Below are 24,861 nucleotides of genomic sequence, written 5' to 3' on the forward strand. Positions count from 1 at the left end.
AGAATGTCGATTTTGTTTGAACGAAAACGAAACCGCTGAACACTTGCTTTGCAGTTGTGGAGCATTGTTCAATCAAAGGTTGTCAATATTTGGAAAAGGGTTATTAGAGCCCTCCGAAGTTTGGCAATACAATCCAAACAGGGTAATAAACTTTATAAAACGAGTTGAGCCTAGTTGGGATAACGTGCTCCATCAACCATTGTCCACCACATCTCAATTGTGAGAGGATATTTAATGAGCACAAAATTAAATATGGGTCATACCACAATATTCCTAATTATTGGACGCAGTGGGTAAAAGGCTCTACAGACAAGGAAAAAAAATATATTCGTCGGTACCCGCACGGCTGGACGTACGCTTTGCTGCTGCTGCTGTTGTTTTCGCTTTTTCTCATTACCAGCTGTTGTCGCGGCTTCTTTCGGTGGCTTTTTCATTGGTTTGGATTCCATTACATTGGATTGGCTCGGGGTTGATGCGTTCAATTCGTTCAATTCGCTTACATGGTTGTGTGTTGTGATCTTCTCATATGGTACGACGATTGCTGTTGTTTGCTTGAGTTTTATTTCCTTCTTATATTGCACACATGTACTGCCGGGATGCTGTGGCTGGGAGCAATGTTTACAAGAAGCAGGTTGATTTCTGTAAGTTATCAGTGTTTCCTGACCATGCACAGTGACAAACGACCGTATATGACTACGAAGTGTCATAACTGCTACTCGTACACCTGATGATATGTTTTGATACGCAAAGGATGGACCCCAACTCAATTCCTTCACATCATGTGCATCACCATATCGACACAGAAAAGCCGCAATGTCTTCGTTGGTCACACTCTCAGAGAGGTCATGAACTTTGACCTCAGTGTAACCACTATCATTCGACAATCGAACTCCACATTTCTTTCCTTCCACCTCCAGTTCATGCCGTCCGTCATGCTCCTTCACTACTGTCTCGACCGTTGCTAAATCTACGCATTTAACATGGGCGCATTTAAGTGCATGATTAATCTGCAGCCGCTTCACTTGATTGGGTTGTAAACCGAGAACTCGATTTACAAAGTGATGGATTTGTTCATAACTTGGCCGTCGCGAAAAGTTAACTAAATCCACTTTAAATGTATTTTCTCGTGAATTGAGAGCCATCACAACACATCGATGCAAGAGTACCTTGCAATGGAAACACGTCTGACCGATACGAAGACCGACCGTAAACTGATTCGGGGTAAAGGGATTCGGAAAAGTGTTACAGTCTTTATTTTTCTATATCAACTTTATTAAAAAATACAAATAATTTCCGCCTAAAAACATACAATATTTACAGTTGGTACCAATGTTATAAAACAATAAGTAACACAAAAGAGGTACATAATTTTGAAGTACCTTTTCAACAAATAGTTTACTAGCAAAACAGCAAATTTGGAAACTAAAACTTAAAAACTTCTGCATGCAGAATCACCGTATGTCCAGCTTTGCTCGAACTAATGCAATAACCATGACTTAGTTTTTCTATAGTCGTATCTAACCTAGTTTCCTCGCACCGTTTCCCTGTAGGTAAGCGACGAGTCTCCTGCTAAGATTTAGTATAAATACTCGCTAATAGCTATACACAGTTATTTTGAGAGCCGTTCAAAAATGTCACTAATAACGAAACAATAAATTAACGCACATTATCGTAATGTTTGCACGCAGAGCGCGCGGGAATGTTTGAGCTCATTGCGTAGTTGAAAATGTGCTTAAGTTTTGTGCTTAAAAGGTCCCCTAATATCTAATAACTTAATGGAAATTTTTGATTTACTTTTAGTCTGGTTGTTGATCACATTTCTGTTACCCTTTTGTTTGCGTATCCTCTGTATGGCGTCCTGCAATTTCATCCATTTATGCCTAAGTTTGCGCCAAAGCGTTTTATTCCTTTCTGATCTGGTCAATTCCTTCACTTCTTCTTGTTCTTCTTGTTTCTAAATTCATCCATCTGTTTGATGTAGCCGTACTTGTTGATGGCGGTGTATTCGTCATCGCACTTGAGCAATAGTTCGTACCACTGTTCGCCCTGAACCCGCGGGGCATCAACGGTTCCTCCGTAGCAAGGCGGAAGGCATTCCTTGGCGATGTGCTTGTAAAGTGATTCCCGATCCGTACCGTGGAAGACAATTCGGCTGCGCAGTTTGTCCCGCAGGATCGGCTTGAACAGGGCAAACACTACGTTGAAGATCTTTGGCTGGTTGATGATATGGATTCCCTTGATACGTAGTGGGACCGCGTCCTGCAGCCAATCGACGATTCTTTTGGCGAAGGGCGGAGTAAACTGCCACGCTTGTTGCATGGTAAGGCCGTCCATGTCGAAGATGACCACCGCACCGTTGACCTGGGTTTCCGGTTCCAGCATGGCCGCCTCCAGGAACAGGACACAACCCTTGAAGACTTCATCCAGGGTGACTTCCTTGTGCTTCCACGGTTTGCCCAGCTCGAGCAGTAGGATTCGTCGGCCTAGTTGGTCGCGGTTGGGAAACACTGACAGAATGTTTTGCTTGAAGATGTTCACCTCGCGGGACGGGCTCAGGTCCAGGTACATGTCCCAGTGCTTCACCTTGAACTGGTAGTAGCGTTGGATCTGGAATAGGAACAGAAATAGTAGGTTATAGTGCGAGTTTAGCAATCCATAAGTAAGTTTCTGTGGAAGTTTCGGTTGTATGCCTGTTTATAAGTTCCTTGCTGCCAGGAGAAGTTGTTCAGAAGCGGAAGCAGAGGGGAAGCGATTTCCACGCAAAACGATCATTATTATACTCAACATCTGACACGTAAATATACTTCATAGATACACATCATTTTTCTTTCACAGTTAGCAAAGTGGAATTCGAAAGGCGTTACGGTTCAATTTGTGAACTGAGAAACGCCTTGAAAAATTACAGATTGGAATAAATCTGAACATTCGATTGGTAGATGTCCTATTGACCGGCAGCATAGCCAGTTATTGAAGAGGGATATAGGGGTTTCATACGGACGTTCAAAAATGCCCTGGAATAAATTCCACCTGCATTTCTTTCATTAATAAGTTCCGAATTGCTTTAGGCATCTCGCAAATGTTTCTCCAAGAACTCCGACATGAGTTCCTCCTCGAATTTGTCTAAGGAAAATTATTTTACCTAGTTACAGTTAGTTAGTTCAGTTAGTTGGTACAGAAACTCCTCTGGGTACCGTAATTGATAATAATTGATCCATAGTGAATTTGACCAATTTAATGTTGATTTGAAATCAATTTGTTTTTGAAAAGGATAGTTCGCATGAAATTATTAAAAAAAGTGTTCACTGTGTAACCACAGTCGAGTCTAGTACACAACACTGAAGACGGCCTTACAGTTGAGGTCGAAATACGCGTACCACCGTGCGGGGTGACATTGGGCCTAAGGGGAGACTTTGACCGCCTCTTTCGATGCATCTCATGGTTAGTAGGAACGTCAAAAAACTAATCTATGACCATCTATTGACTATTTGTAACGTAATCTTGAAGCATGACACATTGATTTTAGTAGTTTGCCATTAGCTTGCTGTAAAAATATTGGCCCAAAGTCACCCTTATGGACCAATGTGGATGCGCGCGGGCGGCTGCGTTTTGAAGTTTGTGTCACGTTTACCTCGTTTCGCATTTTTTTTTTTTTCGTTTCGGCTTGAAAATTAGATTCGGCGGATGCCACGTGCAAATGTTTTGTGGGAGAATATTTTTCAAAGTGATAAAAGTGTTTTTTTTTTTCAGATATTAGTGGTGTTTTGTTTTACTTTTTATTCGATTTGCTTGCCTTTTGCTCGAGATTGCTCTGTGATAGCTGCAGCAATTGAATTCGTTTGATTTTGGTTCGTGGATGGTCGATTCGGGATGGATTATAAACTACAGTTTTAGTCGATTTTTCGTGCGGTGCGCGCATTTTGATAAGCAGAAGTTTGCGGCTCACATTGTTAGAGGAGCGACGGATTGCAGTTTCTAAAAAGGAATTTGGTGAGTTTGTTCTGATCAGCAGCGCATGATCACAATGCGTAAATAATAACCATTTGTTGGCCAGAACGTTTACCAAACGTATCCTATGGCACTACCCTTTCCATCAACATTCCACAACATCCCGTAACACCTATGAGAGGTCGCAGAGTTCTCTGCATCTTTCTTAAGTAGGTGTTCAATCAATCATCCTTTCCCATTCCCCAGCTTTCGCAAGGACGTGGCCAGGACAGCTCTCGGCTATTGGAGGATGCGTCAATCTTGTCTAAGAGTTAGAGGTTAGTCCCAAATTTCTGACTTTGGTAACGGACGGGAAGGAGGCAACCCTCATACAATGGTCTAGGACTGTACCACCTACGAATTTGTGCGAAATGCTTAATGCTAATGCTAATGCTAAAGTCACCCTTATGGACCAATGTCACCCCGCACGACGGTATCTTTCAAAAGATACAAACTCTAGTGGAATTAAATGGTATAGTAACAAATTCGGTTTTTCATCTACTTAAGAAATATGTGCTTGACCCCATTTGGTTGGTGTTCAGACAGAGTAGATCAAGTGTTTTTTTTAATGATTTCTGAAAACCGTACCCCAAGCCTTCCGAATTTTTCAATTTTTGCGATATTCGCTGTAATTGTGGAACTATAGCATGTCCAAAATTGGCTTGGAATACAAAAGAAAACTAGGAAAATCAGTGAAAAATGTCCTTCGCTTGCAAGTGGATTAGTGTAAACAAGCACCGAAATAGTCGTCGTGCGTGTAGAAAATGACCACGAATCGTCAAATTTCGAGCATAATTAGTTGAGAAAATGAGTAAAATGGAAAGGCAATATAGTTATTACAGTGTTTTAGCAATTTGGCTGTGATTAATTACTGGTAACTTGCATAATTTGAGAAAAAGAGCAAACCGCTGGCTGAATATGTCTGTATGTGTGAGGAAGCCATCTTCCCTGCCATGAGAGCAATTCGTACACTTTTTTGAACGATTTCATTGCAGCACTGTTACCAGTTTGGAGGATTTTTCTTTGTGCTCTGAGAGGACTTTTGAAAAGAAAGTTTTTTTTTCTATTGTGTTTTGAATATAATGTCGAGAACTACTAAACATTTCTATGAATGCGTGGGTTATTTTCCATATAACGATTATATTAGTACTTCCACCAGAATGTTCTTTAATTGAAAAAAAGGTTATTTCTGTTCCCTTTAAATTTGGAATATTTTTCCATTAAAAATGGGTGAAAATTGTTTTTAAGATATTTTAAAAATGGTTGCTCCAACAAATTCGATTTTTATGAGGTTTCTTAATGATGATGCTTTTGAATTTTAAACATCAAAGAATAGATTGTCAAGTTTTTCAGACAATCGCTATAATCATTGATTTTGAGACAATCAAAAATAAAACGGTTTGTAAACAACTCTTTGCAGAATTTAAAAAAGGTAGTTACTGCTAGGCCTGCTCATGATTCTATGAAACCTCTGCCGGAATTCTGTGATAATCGTAGTAAGAGTTCTGTGAGAATTGATCTCAAGTTTATGCCGGATTCTAGCCTAGGACTGAATGGAAAATCCTACCGTGCAATATGTGAGAATGATGTAGACGATTTTACTAGTTTCAAGAATATCAGCAATCGTTGTATAAACATCCAGCCCAATATTTTGTGAAAATCATACCTTGAATTTTGTAGGAATCCTGCCCAAGATTTTCTGAGAATCCTGTTCAGAAATAGGTAAGAAGATTCTAAAATTAAGTGAGTAACTTCGGCTGCATCCTGTAAGATATATGCCAAGGGTATCATCTGAATCCAAGATTTACTGTAAAATCCACGGGCCCTGCAAGCTTGTCAACCACATATAGATGAACCGTGGCCAACATGATTTTGACATTTTTGGGAATCTGACACTTTTTGGGAAATCTGACAGTTTTAGGTTGTTCACGTTAACTTATAACTACTCATTAACGTGGGTATAAGCTGGATAAGGCGCATAATGACGGAATTGATTTAAGTGTGTTATTGCTCAAACAATACACGATGTCTAGAAATATGCAAGTAAATGAGTAGACAATTGTGTAAGCCACTAAATAAAAGGAGAAACCATCTTCAATGTGTTTTTGTTGTAAGCTACGGGGCAATCGTCTTTTGATGCCCCCTGGTAAAATCCTGCCATGAAATCTGTAAGAATTTTGTCCATTACTTAATCAGAATCCCACTCAGAATTTTATGAAAATTACATGTCCCGGATTTGTAGTTAATCATGGTTTCTACTAAAAATTCATATACCAAACTTGTGAACATTTTGTTGAATAACTGCGTATTTTTTTAAGAATGTTGCACAGAATTCTACGTAAATTCTTTCCAGGATTGCCTAAAGAGCATGGTTAATTTGATGAGGGTGTGATTGATCAATTTGAAATTTTCGTAGCAACTTTCGTTTCAGCTCGATAAAATTTCTGTTCTGTCTGTCAAATAGTGTAGCAAGCCAATGAAAAAAAAAAGTTCTAAAAATCCTTCTTAATATCAAACATTGTTCATTTGTCATCTTTGTTCTCAAATCGATCACTTAAATTTATGTGTTTGACAATCGGGTTTTCACCAATGCCATGTTGTCTAGATCATATTTTTTCTCAAAATGTTCAAATGTTTTGTTTAAAATATTTACGGGGTTCAAAACCCAATAAACGTTTGGTTTTGGAGTCAATTTTGAACGACATATCTGAAGATGGAATAATCTCAATACACCCAATTCTAACGATTATTCAAACTTCAAAAATAGTCCAAGAGCCAGATATGAGCAGAGTCTTCAAACTCTTCGCGGGCTCCACGAAATGAAGCTGCGACGGCCGGATGTGGCCCGCGGGCTGTACGTTGCTGTAAGTTGCTGTAAGGAAAGCTGAATTCTTCCATGAAATTGCCCATATTTAGGTGTATTCCACAGTCCATTGGATTTTTTAATTAAAAAATAGTTTTAAAAGTAAATTACTTGTAAGAGTTTGATTTTCATATTTTGTTTCAGGTGACGATATATCGAAGCCGAACCTCAAATTTGCAAAAGGAGAAATCTAGAGAACCGGACCATCGTTCGCGCTGAAAATTTGATCGGACTGCAGTAGCTTGTAGATCGAGTTCCCTGCGGTATCTTGGTGTCCATATTCACGAGGAACCTGGTCTAAATTATTGGGAAAAATCTGAGCAGGAATCCCTCGAGGAAAATCACTGGTGGAATTCCAGAACGAATTTATGGGAGCTATCTGCTGGAACAATCTTTTGAGGAATTTCTTTGGCAAACTCTGTAAGAGTCTCTGAATGTTTTTCTGAACAAATCCTCAGTAGTTATATCCCTGGAGTTTCAAGAATTATTCACTGTGAAACAGGAAAAAAGCTAAAAATAAAAGGGACTAAAGACTGGAATGAGCAAAACTTGGTCGACATCGAACTGATGTGTTTCTATTGAAAATGCATAAAAAACCAGCAGTATGCGGTGCCGCCATCTTTTCGAATCCAACATTTTCTAAGCAACCGTTGGATACTCAAATGCATTTCAATGCGGATACTCAAATGATCTTGGCTGCTGTCAAATCCATTAGGTGGGATTGGGGTTGCCATATACGTGTAAAAAACCGACACGCAGCATTTGAAAGTTGAGTATATATACAATGGTTGCTATGATAAGTTGCTCTCCAGTTTTCAAAATGACGTACAAGTAAGAGGAGCTGCGTATCAACATTTTGCATCTTCCGGGACACGATTTTTATACCGCATCAGAAAAAAGGAAGGAGGCAGAAATTTTCAAAACTATCAAACTATCGAAATTCTCGAAACAATACCTCGTTCTTCATGCCATATGCACGTGTGGTCTAAAAAGTTACATTTTCATCACCACGGGAACCATGAATCAAGCTTTGAAAAACGGTTGTTACTTGGGAGGGAGAAATCGGTACAAAATTACGGCACGTAAAGATGAGCCCAGATTCTGCTGTCAAAAACTGTCACTGTGAGCCGAGATCCTAAACAGTGGACAAACATGATAAAAGCGCGTAATTGATCAAACTTTTTTTTTTTGCATTTTGTCAACGGTGTCTAAAATCGAATGAGAATCAATTCATATACATTCAAAGGCATTGTCACAAGACCATCTTTAATTTTGATTGAAAAAAGTATTGAAACACGCATTATTTCACTTTTTTTAAATAAAAATGCAAATCAAATGCATAAAAAACTGTGGCCCTTTTACCATGTTTGTCTGGAAAAGTTGGAGCTGCTCAACAAATGAAAACCTGAGAGAGACTCGCGAAGAGGAAAAATATCAACGTCATATGCAGCCCAGATTCCGCTGTCACGAAACGTCAAATGCAGCCCGTCGTTTTTATGGCTGAAAAAGTGAAAAGTGTTGTATTCAAAATAAACTGTTAATAAAACCCCCAGTCAGTGGAGCAGATTTTCCAAAGATGCTGATAAATTTAATTACAAAACTAGTTATTCATGACGTCTGCTACGTTTGCTGGCATGAAATTTCACTCAAAAGGCTATGTATGCTTCGGTGTGATGCGAACGCAATAGTTTTTTGCTGGGATGTTCATGTGAGAGTTTGAACGGCTTGCGCATGATTGATATCAACACAGAGTGGAATAAGAAAAATCTCAGCAATCACAGAAAAAGAAGACCGTTTCCGCGAGTCTCGTCTCAGATGAAAACTAGCGATTTTCACCAAGCCTGCCTTGATTATCGTTGGCAAGGTGGAGTTATCTTGCAGTTTAAGTTGTTCCATATTTCGTGTGTAGTATCTGGGCCTCCCTCCCAGGTTGTTACCATTTCTGATGTAACATGATAGACCTGTGCTGTTCTATCCAGACTTGGCGAGCTGCCATTATGGGAAAAAGGCAATAAATAGAAAGGCACGCTGCGAATAACGTGATTATGGTACCCAAAGACCACAACCCTCCCAATAGCCCTGAACTCGGCCCTATCGAGCATTGGGCCTTGGTCATATGGAATTTAAAAACAACTAATAAATCCATGGAAAACGAGCAGCAGTTTAAATCAAACTAACGTTAGGGACCATTTTGCAAGGCTCCAAAAAGTCTATGTTTTTCAACGAAGACCTAGGCAGTATCCATTTATTACGTAACGCTATAATTGGAAATTTTCGACCTCCTCCCCCCCCTCCGTAACGCTTTTTGTATGAAAATTTTTAAACTTTTGTATGAGCTGTAACGCTTGAGCCTACTCCCCCCTCCCCCTAGAGCGTTACGTAATTTGTGGATGCCGCCTTATAATCTTCGTTGAAAAACATAGACTTTTTGGAGACTTGAACTTGAAGTATCTAAGAAGAGACCTGCTACCAGCGATGGTTGGAAAAATATCGAAAAAATAATACTGAAATTACTGGAGAAAACTGGATTTATTTTTTTTTGAATCATTTCAACGAATATCTTACAAAAAGTTACAACCTGGTTTAATTTTTGAAGGAAACCTTCTTTGAGGACTCCCTGAAAAAAAAAAATGTTCAAAACTCTTCTCAAAGAGCTAATGGAGGAATCTTTGAAACAACTCCTGGTGGTATCCAGGGAACCAGATCTGAAGGAATGCTAAGAAATATTCATAGGTTAATTACTGGAGGGATTCCTAGAGAAATTCCTGGGCATTGGCGTAGCTAGGAATTGTTTTTGGAGGGGGCCTAGGGGGGCCTAGAAAATTTCATAGTTTCATGGTTATTTTTAGTTTCATAGTTTTATAGCAGTGATCCTCAGCCCTGTTTTTTTTTTCAACCATTTTTATTCCTGATGGAGGATTGTTTGATGTTCTTCATATCTTTGGGAGTAGAACAGTTTTCCGAAGAAAAATTTTGCGGAACTTTTCAGATTTAAGAGATACAGACATCACGTCCGGCCCGCGGACCGCACTTTGGTGACCACGGATTTATAGCATCCATAGCAAAAAATAGTTTTAACAGATTTGTATTGATTTTAATTATTTGTTATTCTGTCTCATTTCACGGCACATTAGTGATGTTTGTAAATTTCAATGTTCGCTACGAAAAAGATTCATTTTTTTTGTAATCCAGTCAAAATTTCTTAAATAATTTTAACGAAAAATCACAAGAAATGTCCTTTGTTATTCTTCCACGAAATTTTTGAAATTCAAACATGTGTTCCAATATTTCGTTTAAAGTATCCTCTGGTTGTTCATTAATAATTTGATTATGATTTTTTGGAATTATTGAGGATTTCTCCAAAAAAAAGCTCTAGGAGTTTCACTATAAATGTCTTTAAGATCATCAAGCAAGGATTAATTCCACGGATTCCTAAGAAAGTTTGCAACCAGTTTTTTCAGCTTTGCTTTTGAAGTTCGTCCTAAAGTTCCTCTACAAGATTGTTTGATAAAATCTTAGCAAAAAATATCCAAACTTCTTGCAAAAAAAACTAAATGACTCTTCCAGGTTTCATCGTAATATCTCACAAGAAATTAAAAATAATTCAATTGTAAATATACTAATCATGATTTCTCATAGAAGCTCTCCGCAGATCTATCTGTGTTTTTTCACAAAATATTATTTTTAGATTCCTCTAAAATAAAGGAACAACATCTCGTATTCCTTCAAAACGCTTTCAAAAATATGTTTTATTTGTTTAAAAATGCCTAACTATGAAATGTTTGAAGAAATCTAAAATTCCTATAAATGCCCTAGCGTTCAACCGTTATTTCAAAACTCTTCCGCGAAATTACTCAAAGATTTCTCGAGTAATTTGTTCAGGGATTTCATAGAGAATTATATCACTGTTTCCCTAAGATTCTTCCAAAAAATTAACCAGAGTATAATCTAGGTATTCTCCAGAGATATTTTTTTCTTCAAACGGCACTCACGATTCTTTTGGGACTTTTTTTTTTAATATTTTTTTCACCAGATTAACTGAGATTTTGCAATTCATTATTAAACTTCTCAAAAAAAATCTTCATAAATTCCAAGAAATATTCTTACTAGTTCTAAAAATAACTTTCAATCTGGTAATCTGGTAATTGGTAATGGTAATTGGTAATCTCAGGATTCTTCCATAAAAAAAACTAAAAAAATTATCATCTTATTAACTACTTCAGGAATATTTCAATATTTTTAGTGATTGCTTTACAAATTCCTATACCAATCGCTGCATATCAGATTTCTAGAACACATAGAACGGGTTGGAAGAAGTTTGTTGGTATTTTTTTGAATAATTCTTCACAAGAATTCGGAAAAAAATACTTATTTCCTGTCTTAATGTTCAAGAATTAATCCATAGAATTTCAGAAACTTGTTGACAATGTTTCTCACAGAAAAGCTTAAGTGGTACTTGTAGGTTTTACTACAAAAAAAATCTTGTTCTTTTTCTTCGTTTTTTTATTATTAGAATATTATTGGTGTTGAAACGGATGGAATTTTTACTGAAAATATTTGTAATTAAAATCTTAGATAATATATTGTATGAACTCCGAAGTTTCATGATACTATGATGAACATATTGATGTAGATCCCATTTTTCCTACGTTTAGAAATTCCAAACAAACTTTTTTGAAAAGTTTAATTTCGATTATTTTGTAGTACTGTAGTACTGTTTGGAGTATGGAAAATGTTCCATGCGAAGGAAGGTGAAACAACAAAATGTTGAAGTCGGAAAATTAAAACCTCTCTAATATATTTCCAAATACCCTAAACGGTGTATCTTTGATAATGCGGGTAACATTGATAGTGAGGGACTCACAACATACTAAACGAAATAACATAATTTATGTTAATCAATTAAATATGCGAAAGTAAAGAGTATTAGTATGATACTTCATGTCAGGGCTATTTTCATTGGAAGCGATAGCATTTGAGTTTTTATATTCTAATATTAAAAATCAATAAGATTTTTGCATTTTTGAAATCCTTACAAACATTTTGATACGATTTTAAATAATTCGTTGCATATCCCTGACAGCCCAGTTATAGTAGATCATGAATCCGGTCTCAAATCTCATATCGAACATCATTTTCACAAATTGGGGCCATTTTTGTAATCAAAGTCTGAAATTTCCATATAATGTTATACACCTGAAAGAATGCGACATCCTCACTCGGTTTTGTTCGAAATATTTATATTTCAAAAATGTTTGATTTATGTTAAATTCAATGTCGAAACGTGAATCATTCCATATATTTTTAGAAATATTAGTTTATACCCATTTATACAGACCTATAAGTGTTTGTTATGCATATTCAAGTTCACACTTTTGCAGGTGATTTTTTTTACAAATTCTGTTATTTTATAAACAAATTGGAACCCAAGTTCTCCATTAACATTCTCCAATCAAATTCTAACTGAAATGAAGCTGAACAACAGTTAGGTTGGCGATTTTCATGTGTACACACCCATTATCAAAAAGTTACCACAAAACCGAAAATAGACTTTCAATTATATGAAAAAGTTATTGATCGATTCAACATGAATCGTCATGCAATCTTTCAACTGCAATCGATAACTGAGATACCAGTACTTGTTTTTAAAATATTAGATAAATATATTTCAAAACTAATGCAGGAATATTTAGATTTTCTTACAAATTTCTTAAGAAGGTCCATCAGAATCTTCTTTGGAAATTATCCTTAAAATTTATCTTTCTTTGACTTATGGTTTCCTAGAATTCTGCCAGAAAACCTCTTAAAATCCGCCCTCATATCGCACAAAATTCAAACCAAGAATATGGATTCTGCCAATAATTGATAACATTGTTTCTAAGAAGTTTTTTAAAGAAGACCAATATATGTATCTATGAATATCTTAATAAATCTTTTCCTTCTTCCCAGTTATTTTGCTATATTTTTTTCTACAGATTACTTTACCCCTATGCTACTTTTGAAAATGAAAATTCTCCTGGAGGTTTCCAGAAAATTTCCTCTGATGATTCTATGGCAAGAGGCGTTTCAAAAACAATTTTCTTTCCAATTTTTAAAGCAAAATTCCTTAAAAAAAAAGGTTTTTCATGCAATTTTCGATGTTTTTTGGAAATATTTCTTAAGGACTTTTATTGAACTTCGCGGAAAAATTGTAATATTTTTTTCTTTTGAAAAACTATCCAAAGAAATGTCTAATGGAACTTTCAGCGAAACATCTTAGTATTAGATTTAATAGAATCAATGATTTTTGGAGGAATGGCGAGGAAAAACAGAACTTTTGAAAGATTAAGTAATTCTTTTTTAGGTAAATCCGGGAACATTGTCCGGAACCAATTTGCTAATAAAAAGTAGACAAAGAAGGAATGAACGTCTTCCAGAAGGAATACGTTTTGAAAGTATGAACAAGTCCCACAATTTTAATTGACTAATTTCCAAGAGATTTGCAAAAGTTTTAAGCCAACCTTAAATGTTACTTGAGGAATTTGATTATACTAAATCGAAAAGTTTTTTTTTGTTGAAAAATGTTGCTACAAATCTGTAAAAAAATTGAATCAACATCAAAGAGAGAATTTATTGCTGGAATAAACACTCTGATTGATTTTGTTACATTTTTTCACACCAGGTTTAAGTTCTACCATTCATCTGAAGACAACTAGGAAATGCTGAAATACCTTGAAAGTTGAGCCTGATTTTTCGACAAAAATTTCTGCCATGAAACTAGAAATTTGTAATTTTGTCTATTTTTTCGAAAATTTTTGGGACGTTATACGAGTTGAAATTAATGTATGGATTATTTAAGTGAATTCTCATAAGAAAAATCATCATCGCCAGACATCTCGAGCAGGTTATCCTCCAAAAACATTAGAAAGCAAAATACAGTTAAAAACGAGTTTTGAGAATCAAACTTCCAGGATATTGACGCTATTTTGTACCACGGTAGTTTTTGGAACGAAGATGTCGAAAACTTGCGTATATAGCCTACACCAAGAAGCTAGTCTCAACAGTAACCAATCGATCGTCAGCCGGATGATTAAGCTTTCGGTTGTCGCGCGTTCCACCGAAGTCAGCACCACCACGCTGATGCTGTGTATGACAAGCGAGGTTTTCTTACTATAGTTGTACAACGTAAAATAACGTAATTAGTGAAGAGATTTTTGTCAATAACAAATGTCATGGACATTGTGTCAGAAAGTGGTGAATTGTTTTTTTTTCAATATTTATTATCATCAAAAATTCTGGGGGGGGGGGGCTGGATGAGTCTGGAGGGGGCCAGGCCCCCCTGGCCCCCCCTGTTCCTACGCTAATGTTCCTGGGGGAGCTCCTGAGAAATTTCAGGAGAAATTCCTGGTAGAACTTTAGTTCTGGTGGGCTTCGATCCCATGACTATCAATACGCTAGACTACGCCACAGAACGGGTAATGATTTTGCAGCGAGAGTCATGACGGTGATTGCTTGGACTGAAAATTGGTGTTGACTCGTCAGTGCAGTATTAGATCCTTGAATAGGTAAGTTGTGTACATTGAGAGCATCCGGCCAGCGTTCCAAGTGATTCTTCCGTAGTAAGTAAATATGGCTGCTAGTTATCGAGCGAGAGATGCAGAATAAATATTTACAGTAGGCATGTTTGTTAAGGTTTATCAAATGCAAATCGAATGTGGCAATTGTTTGCTTGACAATAATTAATGTAGATTTTGACTAAAATTTATGTATATGCAGGATTGAGGCCTCCTTTATCGATTGATAAAGAGTATTCAAAATTTTTCGAATTAGCTGGTTCATCGCAACTTATCATAAATCATGCGTTTGCACAAAGCATTTCTAAATAATAAAATAGTGCTGAAAGGAAGTTTATGTAATTTTACAGCAGCACCTAGAGAAGCAAGTGGAAAACTTCTTGGACAAATCTTTTGTCGAATAGTAGTAAATCAAAATTTGGTCAACTCCCACGCAAAGCACCCTTAATAGCAAACTCACCAGCTCGTAAGCACTCTTCGGGTAGTATTTGCACGGCCGCAGGAACCGCACCATCCAGTCGTCATTATCGATGGGGACCACCAGCTCATCTTGACCTGTAACGATGGGAAAAGATCAAATCACTGAGAGGGATGGGCAATTACTAGGGAAGGCGGATCACAATCTCTCACCGGGGCCTATCATTAGTGTTGTAGAGTTGCCAAGTCATACGAAAGCAGTAAAGGGTTAATGTGATGTATACGACGATCCCTATGCCGGCCAAATGCGAGGAAATTCGCAAAAGGTCCACAGTTCAATTGAGTTTACCTTCGTTATCCGATCGTTAGCGATCTCTCTCATTATTGATCGCAGCAACAACACTATCTATCCCATGTGCACTCGGGTCAGAATCGCTCGCTTTTTATTAAAAATGCTAAGGTCACGTGGCGGCGGCCGTTGCAATCACTTTACAGCAGTGGTTTCCAATTTTTTTTTAGGCTGCCTCGGAAACCTTCCAAAGAGCAAAAGTCTCGTCTGTAATTTACCACAGATAATGGAAGAATCTTGACAGGAGACTACCAAACAGCTTTCTAAAAGCTCGGTAAGGAGTTCTTAAAAATGACATTCACAAAATCTAACAAAAATAGGGAAGTCGGCGATATGCAACGGTCATTTACAGTACAGTCAACTTTCCATAACTAGATATTGAAGTGAAAGGGAACATCGAGTTAGGGAGGTATCGAGTTATAGAACACAAAACCAGTGCAACTTCGATCCAAGGGACCATCGAGTTAGACATACTTTAACTACACTCAGGCAAATAAACTATCGATAAACATAGGAACACTTGAAAATTCGCCACAAGGAATCGGGTTGAAATTCATAAATTTGCCTTATGAAACCGAAATTTGAAAACAAAAATAGTTTTCGCGGCAACCTGGAATCGAATCAAGGACCTTGCGATCGACCCCAGCAACACACATGTTATAATTGTGTACTATCAACTGATATATGACCAAAACTAGTCATATATGAGTTGATAATACTCAATTATAACAAGTGTGTTGCTCGGGGATAGGCTCGTGCGTACACCCCGCGCCATCGACGCCTTGATGTTGAGTGATGCTAAAACGAACATAAAGCGTTCCTATAGCGATAATCGTTCCATCTTTCATATGGTAAAATGTATGAATTTCGATAGTCCAGTTCGCTGCGTGTATGGTTCTCTAACTCGATATCGAGATACGGAAGATCGAGTAAGGGAGAGTTGACTATAGTACTATGATTTTTTTTGAGAACCATCCTCAATTTGATTTCAGGTTCTCCAATTATCGACCAGATTTCACGAAGTTGTTCTAGTCAAGAAATTTTCCGAAGATTGGAAGCGATATTTCAAAATGTTTATTTTTTGCATTTTTATTGCATGAATGTTCTTATCTAGGCCTAGTTATTACCAAAACAAACAGTTTTATCGATCCTGTGAATATTAGCCGTGTTGATCTTTTGAATAATATAAATCTCTCTTTGTTCCCAGTGTCGTCATAATTGATAATATAACTATAAAAGGTACTTCTTCCATATTGAAACATTTATCATGTGCAAGAAATCATTAAAATTCATGCGAATCCAGATGTTTTATGTCATCAACGCTTCCCGAATCTTTGTGATCATGGAATCCTAGAAAGCCCATCTTCGTGTTTATAGAAAAGGGATCTTTTTTTAATCCCATGAAAAGTCGTTTGGGGTCTTCCTTAACCGAGTGGTTAGAGTCCATGGCTACTAAGCAAAGTCATGCTGAAGGCGTCTGGGTTCGATTCCCGGTCGTTCCAGGTTCTTTTCGTAATGGAAATTTCCTTGTCTTCCCTGGGCATTGAGTATTATCGTACCTGCCACACGATATACAAATGCGAAAATGGCAACTTCGGCAAAGAAAGTTCTCAGTTAATAACTGTGGAAGTGCTAATTGAACACTAAGCTGAGAAGCAGGCTTTGTCCCAGTGAGGACATAATGCCAAAAATAAGAAGAAAAAAAATCGTTAAAATGAATCCTCACTTAACATACGACCCGCGTCATGTTTTGATACCATTAAAGTGGCCCGCCCAACCAGTTAGCTCGAGTATCACTGCTTTTAGCAGTGTGCAGTTGCAGTCTAGCATGCCGTGAACTAGTTTTACGCGATTGGTGCTTTGAAGGGATTTCATAGGTAGCTAGTAGGCTGCGCTTGTGACCGGCGCGCGCTTTCTTCCTCCACTTACGATGGCAAAAAAACAAAACTTCAAACCCTGCACTAGGTCAGGTCAGGGTTCAACGGAATAGAGGCAAACCGGTCTACTTTCTTGGTACGGCAACAACCTCACGATGGTAATGCAAGTAATGCTGGTCATTGAACCGAAATCGTCACTCATTGCGCGCTCGGTTTCAGTTCGGTTTCGCTAATCGAAGCAACCTTCGCCGGCAAATAGAAGTTAGCATTAGCGTGTGACGGTGTTTCTTTTTTTGTGGCTCTAAAGCAGCCGTATAGGTTGGTAATTGCCGAAATCATTAGTCATAAGTAAGCTCACGCGTCAGTCTCAGAACAAACGGGCTTCGGGATGATTTCGACGGAAACGGTCAGCAATGGACCTGGATAAATGATAAATGATGCATCGTTAGGTGTTTGCTGAGCAATCATTTTGGATCGCCAACGTGCTCCGAACAATGATCACACATCGGTAATATAAAAGTTGAAGGCAACGTGTCCCCTTCGCCACCGGTTTCGTTGACTCATATACGTCAATGGAGTTCCCGAAACGAGAGGGAGATGATTCTGTGTTATTTACGGATTAGGATTTTGAACTAATTGATGTTTGACCGCACACGGTAAGTGCCTTGAATGCTCATGGCACTTGACAGGTGTATGATTCCAGTATGAATGCTGTCCCATTTAAGGATAGATGTTGTCGAAAATTTCGTCATCCAGAGGATGTGCAAAGCCAAAATTGCCATTCATTGTTTGGTTATTTGTTCGCCGTAAGCTTGAAGTGGCATATTTTCTGGCAAATGACATGCCGTTTCCGAGAAATCATTGTATCAACTTTTTTGAGTAACACGAAACATCTGAATTATTGCTATAAAAACAGCGGCTAATTTAGTCCGTTTTGCTCAAAATGAAAACATACCATCTACCTATATCTACAAATTCCAGTCATCGATAATGTCGTCGACTTTTGAAATGCATCTTAGCCGCCCTAATTAATGGTTTACTACGCTTTTATGCTTCCGGATCCTAGGAATGGCTAGTTAGTGGCGTCTAATAAAAACCTAACCGCAAACGGAGCCTGTGGAGTACCAAAGCACGCTCCATGCTCTTTCTGAACGGGTATGCCAACGTAATATGAGTCTTACACAGTGTATTCTGTGCTATTTTATCTTCGGCTTCTTTCAATGGATATAGATTTGATTTTTTGCTGTGCATCTTTTTTGTGTTGTGAATGAACAAAGCTGAATATTGTCTTGCTCTGGTAATGGCTACGGTTAGAATAGCTCAGATGCTTAAAAGTAGTAAAAGTATTTTTATCTAGGTAACCTCGTGAACCTAGTTTTTGTTACCTTAAGCACACGTGAACTTGAAAATTCGTATGCTTCGTGAACATGCCCTTGTTAATAACGCAATTGTTACTGCACTAATCTAATATAAGCCAGCTCTCCCTCACTTGATTTTTCGTATCTCGATACCCAGTTAGCGAACCATATTACCATATTAAAAATTGGATTTTATGGCTACCTCGATGGTTTCTTGGATCACGGTTGCACTGGTTTTGTGTTCTGTAACTCAATACCTTCCTAACTCGATGGTCCCTTCAATATCGAGTTGTGGAAAGATGACGGTAAATGTTTCTGATAAGTTTTTTTTGGTCTATGAGCAATATAAAATACTTCTTTTGTCCGGTTTGTTCATAGCAATCTTTAAGGATGAGATGTCATACAATACGTTTCAAAAAGCCGTCTACTAACTATCCAGCTTTTTACGCTAGCTTGCTATAAATTTTGAATTACCCTCTTCTGACATATCTTGTCTACACTATAATTTTTTTATAGTTTAATCGAAGCAAGCTTTGTGATTCAGTTTATTGTTGACAACTTGTTCAATGTCAGATTTTTCTATTTTCGTCTTCCAGGTGATCGTAATTATAAACTATTTGTTGTAATGTTTTGTCTTTCTTTTCAGGTTTATAAGCTAGGAGTTGAATATAGCTAAACAAGGCAAATCAAATCAACGGACTGACTTTATTGTGCATCTTTTTTAATTATTATGTTGTAATCGTGTTAGTGGGAGGCAGGCCAATAATCACTGCTCAACAAAACAATACGGAGATAGTGAAAACATTTATTGAAGCATTCGTTGTCCTTATTGATATGGCAAAATAAATTGAGACATCTTCATTTATGTGATTATATGATATTGCAATGGACGATTGAATGTATACGTCAAGAGATTTGATTCTGGGAAAACATTGGTCAAAAACTAACTAACCCGCGAGTCGTGTCTGGGTTGTGGGACGACTCGAATAGGCTTCCATTTGAATTATATTAGGGGCTGTCCATTAATGACGTAAGACAATTTTCGGGGTTTTTCAACCCCCCTCCCCCCATGGTAAGATTGTTTGTATGAAAATGAAAAATAAATTGTATTGCAAGTAAGAAATCTCAGAACCTTCCCCCCCCCCATAAACCCTTACGTAATTAATGGATCGACCCTTAGGCGCCTTACGTCATTTGAGGTGTTAGCCACCCCCAGAATTACCCTAGATGTTTAATTTGTTTTTGAACCTGTGTTACTCTGACACAAGCCTAGGTTCAACCTACATTCCTTCACTTTCGGTTGTTTCTGGAGTATTCAGATCAGGTCAAACTGTAGATATAATTTAACTATATTTGCTCTAAATATCGTAGTTCGGCGTCGTAATGATTGCATTACGGACAAAGACAATCCTCATATGCCGGTGAAGCTCATATTAAAATGCCGACCACATACTTTCCCGACACCTTGCGACAATTTTCACGCAGTGGGAGGCTATATTATGAAAGATGATCTATATTGGAAGAACTGCGGAGGACTACAATGATATCTATTCCAAGGATGCAGCATATGATCAAAATATCCCTTTAATTGAGGACCTAAAATCGAAGAAGAAATGTATTAAAATGAAAAATAATAAATTTATAATTAGCTTGATACCGTTTTGACTCATATTCCGAACACTTAAGGACAACAGTGACTTCAAATGCATCTGATTAGCATAAATTGGCTGATATTTGTGTAAATTCTAATTTATTCGCAAAGTCTAACTGTTAGCTGTTGGGTGTACCAATAATAATGTTGATTTAATTATTTTTTGTATTGATTTAACGTAAAAGTATGGAACAACATTTTGACTCAAATGCCGAACACTGCGTTTATTCTGTCTCATATTCCGAACACCTTGATTCAAATTCCGAACAGCACGATTAAAACGTATTCAAATAAATAATTTCGCAAATAAATTTATCTGAGCTTGTTCTGCTGGTCTCAAACTAGAGAATCACCACTACTCCCGTGGTAAAAATTATATTGGAGACGTTAAAATTGAATTGCAATTGACTGCCATTTCCTTGTTATTTGGTGACATATTTCAGCGAAACATTTCAACCCAATCGCCATACAAGAACTGAGTGTTCGGAATATGAGTCTGTTCGGAATTTGAGACAAAACGGTACTAAGAAATGCACAACAAGTGAAAATTCTTGACAGTTAAATCAACGAACGCAACTCCTTGCCTACTAAGATGTTACTATAAAATCGATAGGCAAAGAATGTCAAAATTCAATCCCCCCTTGCTGTTTTATAGCTAGCGTAAAAAGCTGGATAGGCAAAGATGTTACTGCCAATCAAATCACCTGGAGCAGCCTATAGGTATTGAGAGACTCCTGTCTGACGGAATACATAGTCAGTACTGAACTTGGTTTATTTATCATAGGCTACTGCCCGACTTATTGTTATATTACCCTTTGGAATTGAAATATCTTCAAGTTTAGTACTTCATTGATCTGTTTCGGATTTATGTTCTAAACAAAGCCATAAATTGAGTTTTAATATTAAAAACTGAAAATGACATACTGGAGAGAGATTGATCGCCATAAAACAAATCAGCTTTTAGAATGAAAAACTCCCCTGACCTACTAAATTTTGGTCTCCTTAATCTAAAAATAATCTCAAATATCTTACAACTCTTGTATTTCATAATTTTCATTGAAAAAAATATCTTTGATAAGGCAATTCGCCTAATGTTGGAAAACTGAAAACCTCGCCTGTTGTTGGACAGTCTATGTATTATTTATGGCGTGCTCAACAATTAGCGAGCATTTTGACCGTTCAAGAATTGGCGATATAATATAATACGCCTAAATGTATGCAATTTCCATTTAAATAAGCACGTTATTTGAGAATAAACGATTTTGTGAGCAAAAACTATTCTTGTAATACTGTGAGGTTTCAAAAATGAGTTCAGTAGTTCATTACATTTGAACTTAAACGACATTTTGACCACCGAAAGTTTTTATGTAGACACAGCATCAGCGAATAGTTGAATACCGACATTTCCAACAGTATTCTTACATATTAAAAACTGTGAATCTCGAGCTCAGTATCATAAGGACGTAACTGTTGTGATCGATTTTTCTTCATCGATTTTCGCTCTAGCTAATTTCTTGGCCAGTTGTCTGTCGTTGGCTGCGATTTTAGATTCAGTATATAGTTCTCATCGTTCTCCGTCATGCTGTATCGTGAATTGTTAAGAAATTTGATTGATTTTTTCTATTAAAAATAAAATAGTTCAAAATCAGCACTCGACATCTATAAACTTGAGAACATCGAATCTCTGTCATATCTACGTTGATGCTTCTAGAATACATTGCCAAACCTTATTATTCAAGCTTTTACTGACAAAACTGTAGAATAAATGTTTAAATTTGTGGTTTGGGGTTTTTGTTCAAGTTTACTAAACTTTTTGTTACTAAAAGCATATTATTTAGTGTTCCTTTCAAAATCGCCTTATCTATGCATCAAAGATATGGTTCTGCTAAACCGCACCAAGCACCAAAAACATAATTTTGAGATATTTAACCTCAAAGTTTCACCGTTAACTATTTGATATCGGACGAATCTCTTAAAAAAAACGCCAACGAATGATTAACAAGGTTAAATAAGTAACCCGAAATGAAATATACAAATAAATCATCATATTTTTTCCATATAAGTAGATCTGATTTCTAATTAAGAGGCACTCAGTTTACTCTGGTTGAAAAAATTGAGGAAATGGTTTTGGATTCAGTATGGTTGGATGTTTTGCCTCTTTTTCTACACAAAACAAGTAAAATTGATTATGAATGACTTTTATCATTGCCATGCAAGTCAAACTCCTTGTCACATATGTTTATGTAGTATGATTCGGACGGATTCATTGCTATCTAGAGGTCTGCAGACCTTTTACAATATACTATATTGTATGTCCAATATATTGAATGGTACTGTTACTATACGTTATATTGTTTTGGTATTGTATTTTTTATCCGGGTGGCTATAGTGCAGTGTTGTGAACCTATGTGGACAATGAGTTGCGGTGTGGCTCGACAAAATTTCATAGAAAATGTCAAAATTCTACTGGCGTCGGTTTCTGTAAGTTTTCCGGTATGTATGAATTGCAAAACTATAGAAAAAAATAATGAAAAAACCCTGTTCTATGTCAAAATTATGAATCAAGTCTGATAACATGCTCTGTTTTATAATTCGCTATGGTAGGATAGAATTTCAGTTTTACATGTCCTGATGCTGTTAACTAACACTTCGTAGGATGGTTTAAATTACTCAACAGTGGAACAGAAAAAATGTACGTACAATTTTCTAGCATAACTGATTGCGAAGCTGTATAGATTACTTGAGCAGAAAGCATACCAAAAGCTACCAACTAATGCAAAATACAGGATGCTTCAATGTACTTTTATCTTGCCGAAAACTTCGTAAGTATTTTGACAAAAATATATTTTTTTTTTATATTTTGTTCACTAAATTTTTACTTCAATTTGTGACCCTTTTTCAAATATTCCACTAATAATAAGTGGTTTGAAAAGATAAAGATACCGTCTCCGGCTATTTAGATGCACAAACTGACCCTTAATACTAGATACAACGTAAAATAATGCTCCAATAACACAACCAAGAAACATCATCATCATTTATTGGTATTACATTGTTGTTTTAATAGAACCGCGTCAAAAATTCCACGCCATAAAACTCGGCGTTCATTGTGGCCATTTTTGAGCAATTTACTTAACATAGGCGAACTTCTTCAAACACTCAAAGTACAATTCCTAAAATAAAATTCCTCAAAAAAATTCTAATGACAATTCCTGAAGCAATTACCAGCAGCATTCCAAGAAGTATATGTCTCTATTCCACTTCACAAAGTAATTTTTAGAAAAATTCATTCAAAAATTCTGGAACAATCTTTTAACGATTTTATTTTTTTTAAATGATAAGAATCGAGGAGGAATCCTACGTAGGATTGCTGAATAAATCTGTTGAACTTGTAGGCATCCCTGAAGAACTATTTATTAGGATCCACTACGAAACTCCCGGCAGAATCTGATGGTAATTTTCTAAAGATTCCTAGAGGTGTCTCTGGATGATTGCCTTGCAATTTGCTCGAAGAAATTTAAGTATCCTGAACATATTCCATGGAAAATTCTTGAGAAATAAAAAAAAACAATCCATGGAATACTCTTTACATAATCACTGAAGAGATCTCTGAAGGGATCTCACAATGGATTCATTTAAGATTATTTTAGGTAAATTTTGGATGAATCCCTTGAGGCACGTGTGAAGTAACTGCTGTAGGAATTCTTGGATAATTTCATGCACAAAATCATAGAGAAATTTCTGCAAAAATTCTTGTAGATTTATCATTTAAGTTATTGAGAGAATTGATACATAATTTGCATTTAGAACTGGATGGATAAGTTCCAGCAATAATAATTGGATTGTTTTCAAGCTGAATTGCTTAAGGAACTCATGAAGGAATACAAAGAATAATTCATGGAAGGGAATCTGAAAAAAAAATAAAGTATGAAGCCCTGAAAAATCTCAAACAAACACGAGGAATTACTAAAAGAATTAATTTTGTAATCCCTTAATATCGTGAAAAAAATACGCTCTAAGGAAATCGCGAAAATATGTTTGAAGCAATTCATGAAGAAATTAAGGGAGGAAAGTATAAAACACAAATGGGAGAAATCCTTGAAAAGAATTTCTTAAAAAAAATCTGAATCTAAACACTGAAAAATTCTTAGAGAAACAGTTTCATAAAGAAAACGCCGAATGAAATCTTGGTGGAATCACTAAGAACTTAAATGAATTCCCACAATGAAGTATTAAATGTTTGGAAAAAACCTGTAGAAATCGCAGGAATCGTTTCTCAATGAATTTACACTCCGAAAGGTACACTCACAAAAATCCCTGAAATGATTCTCGATGGAATTCGTAAAAGAACTCCTGCGGGATCCACTCGATAACTTCCTGGACTACTTTTTGAGGAAATCCTTTGACTCACAAAGGTATGATTTTCTATAAGTATTTCTAACGCAATATCTAAATATTCCCTGCTTTATTTTTTATAATTTGCCTGTTCAATTTTCTGGTCAATCAATTGTATAAAGCTGTTCATGAGGACTTTCCGCGATAGGACTGACAGCTAAAAGTGTGCATGAAACCAAAACGGAAGGTAAACAAAACATGCGAGTGATATCAGAGCTTAACATTATCCTTTGTAATCGAACGGTTGCTTCGACCGTGAAACGTCAAAAACTCGTGGTAAACAAAAAACCAGCTGATCGCAAGGAAACAAGCACTTACAGCTGTTGAAACGTTATGTGAAAAGTAATAATGTACAGAAAGACGGTTGAACAACAATATAATTGAAAAGTACCAATAATATGCTATTAACGATTG

General features: G+C 36.7%; 1 protein-coding gene across 5 annotated transcripts in view; it reads right to left on the reverse strand.

Annotated features, from left to right (window-relative positions):
- Window positions 1–1,523: 1,523 nt before the first annotated feature.
- The window catches only part of LOC5577908 (alpha-tocopherol transfer protein-like), a 107,128-nt gene continuing 83,790 nt past the window's right edge, over window positions 1,524–24,861 (reverse strand). For all 5 annotated transcript variants that reach the window (XM_021848194.1, XM_021848193.1, XM_021848192.1 and 2 more), the window contains 2 exons: window positions 14,861–14,955; window positions 1,524–2,607 (listed from right to left, as the gene is read on the reverse strand). In XM_021848194.1, coding sequence (XP_021703886.1) covers window positions 1,930–2,607; window positions 14,861–14,955 — 773 coding nt within the window. In that variant the 3' untranslated portion in view covers window positions 1,524–1,929. The remainder of the gene's footprint in view (window positions 2,608–14,860; window positions 14,956–24,861) is intronic.

The sequence above is a fragment of the Aedes aegypti genome, chromosome 2, assembly GCF_002204515.2.
Source record: "Aedes aegypti strain LVP_AGWG chromosome 2, AaegL5.0 Primary Assembly, whole genome shotgun sequence".
NCBI classification, from domain to species: Eukaryota; Metazoa; Arthropoda; class Insecta; order Diptera; family Culicidae; genus Aedes; species Aedes aegypti.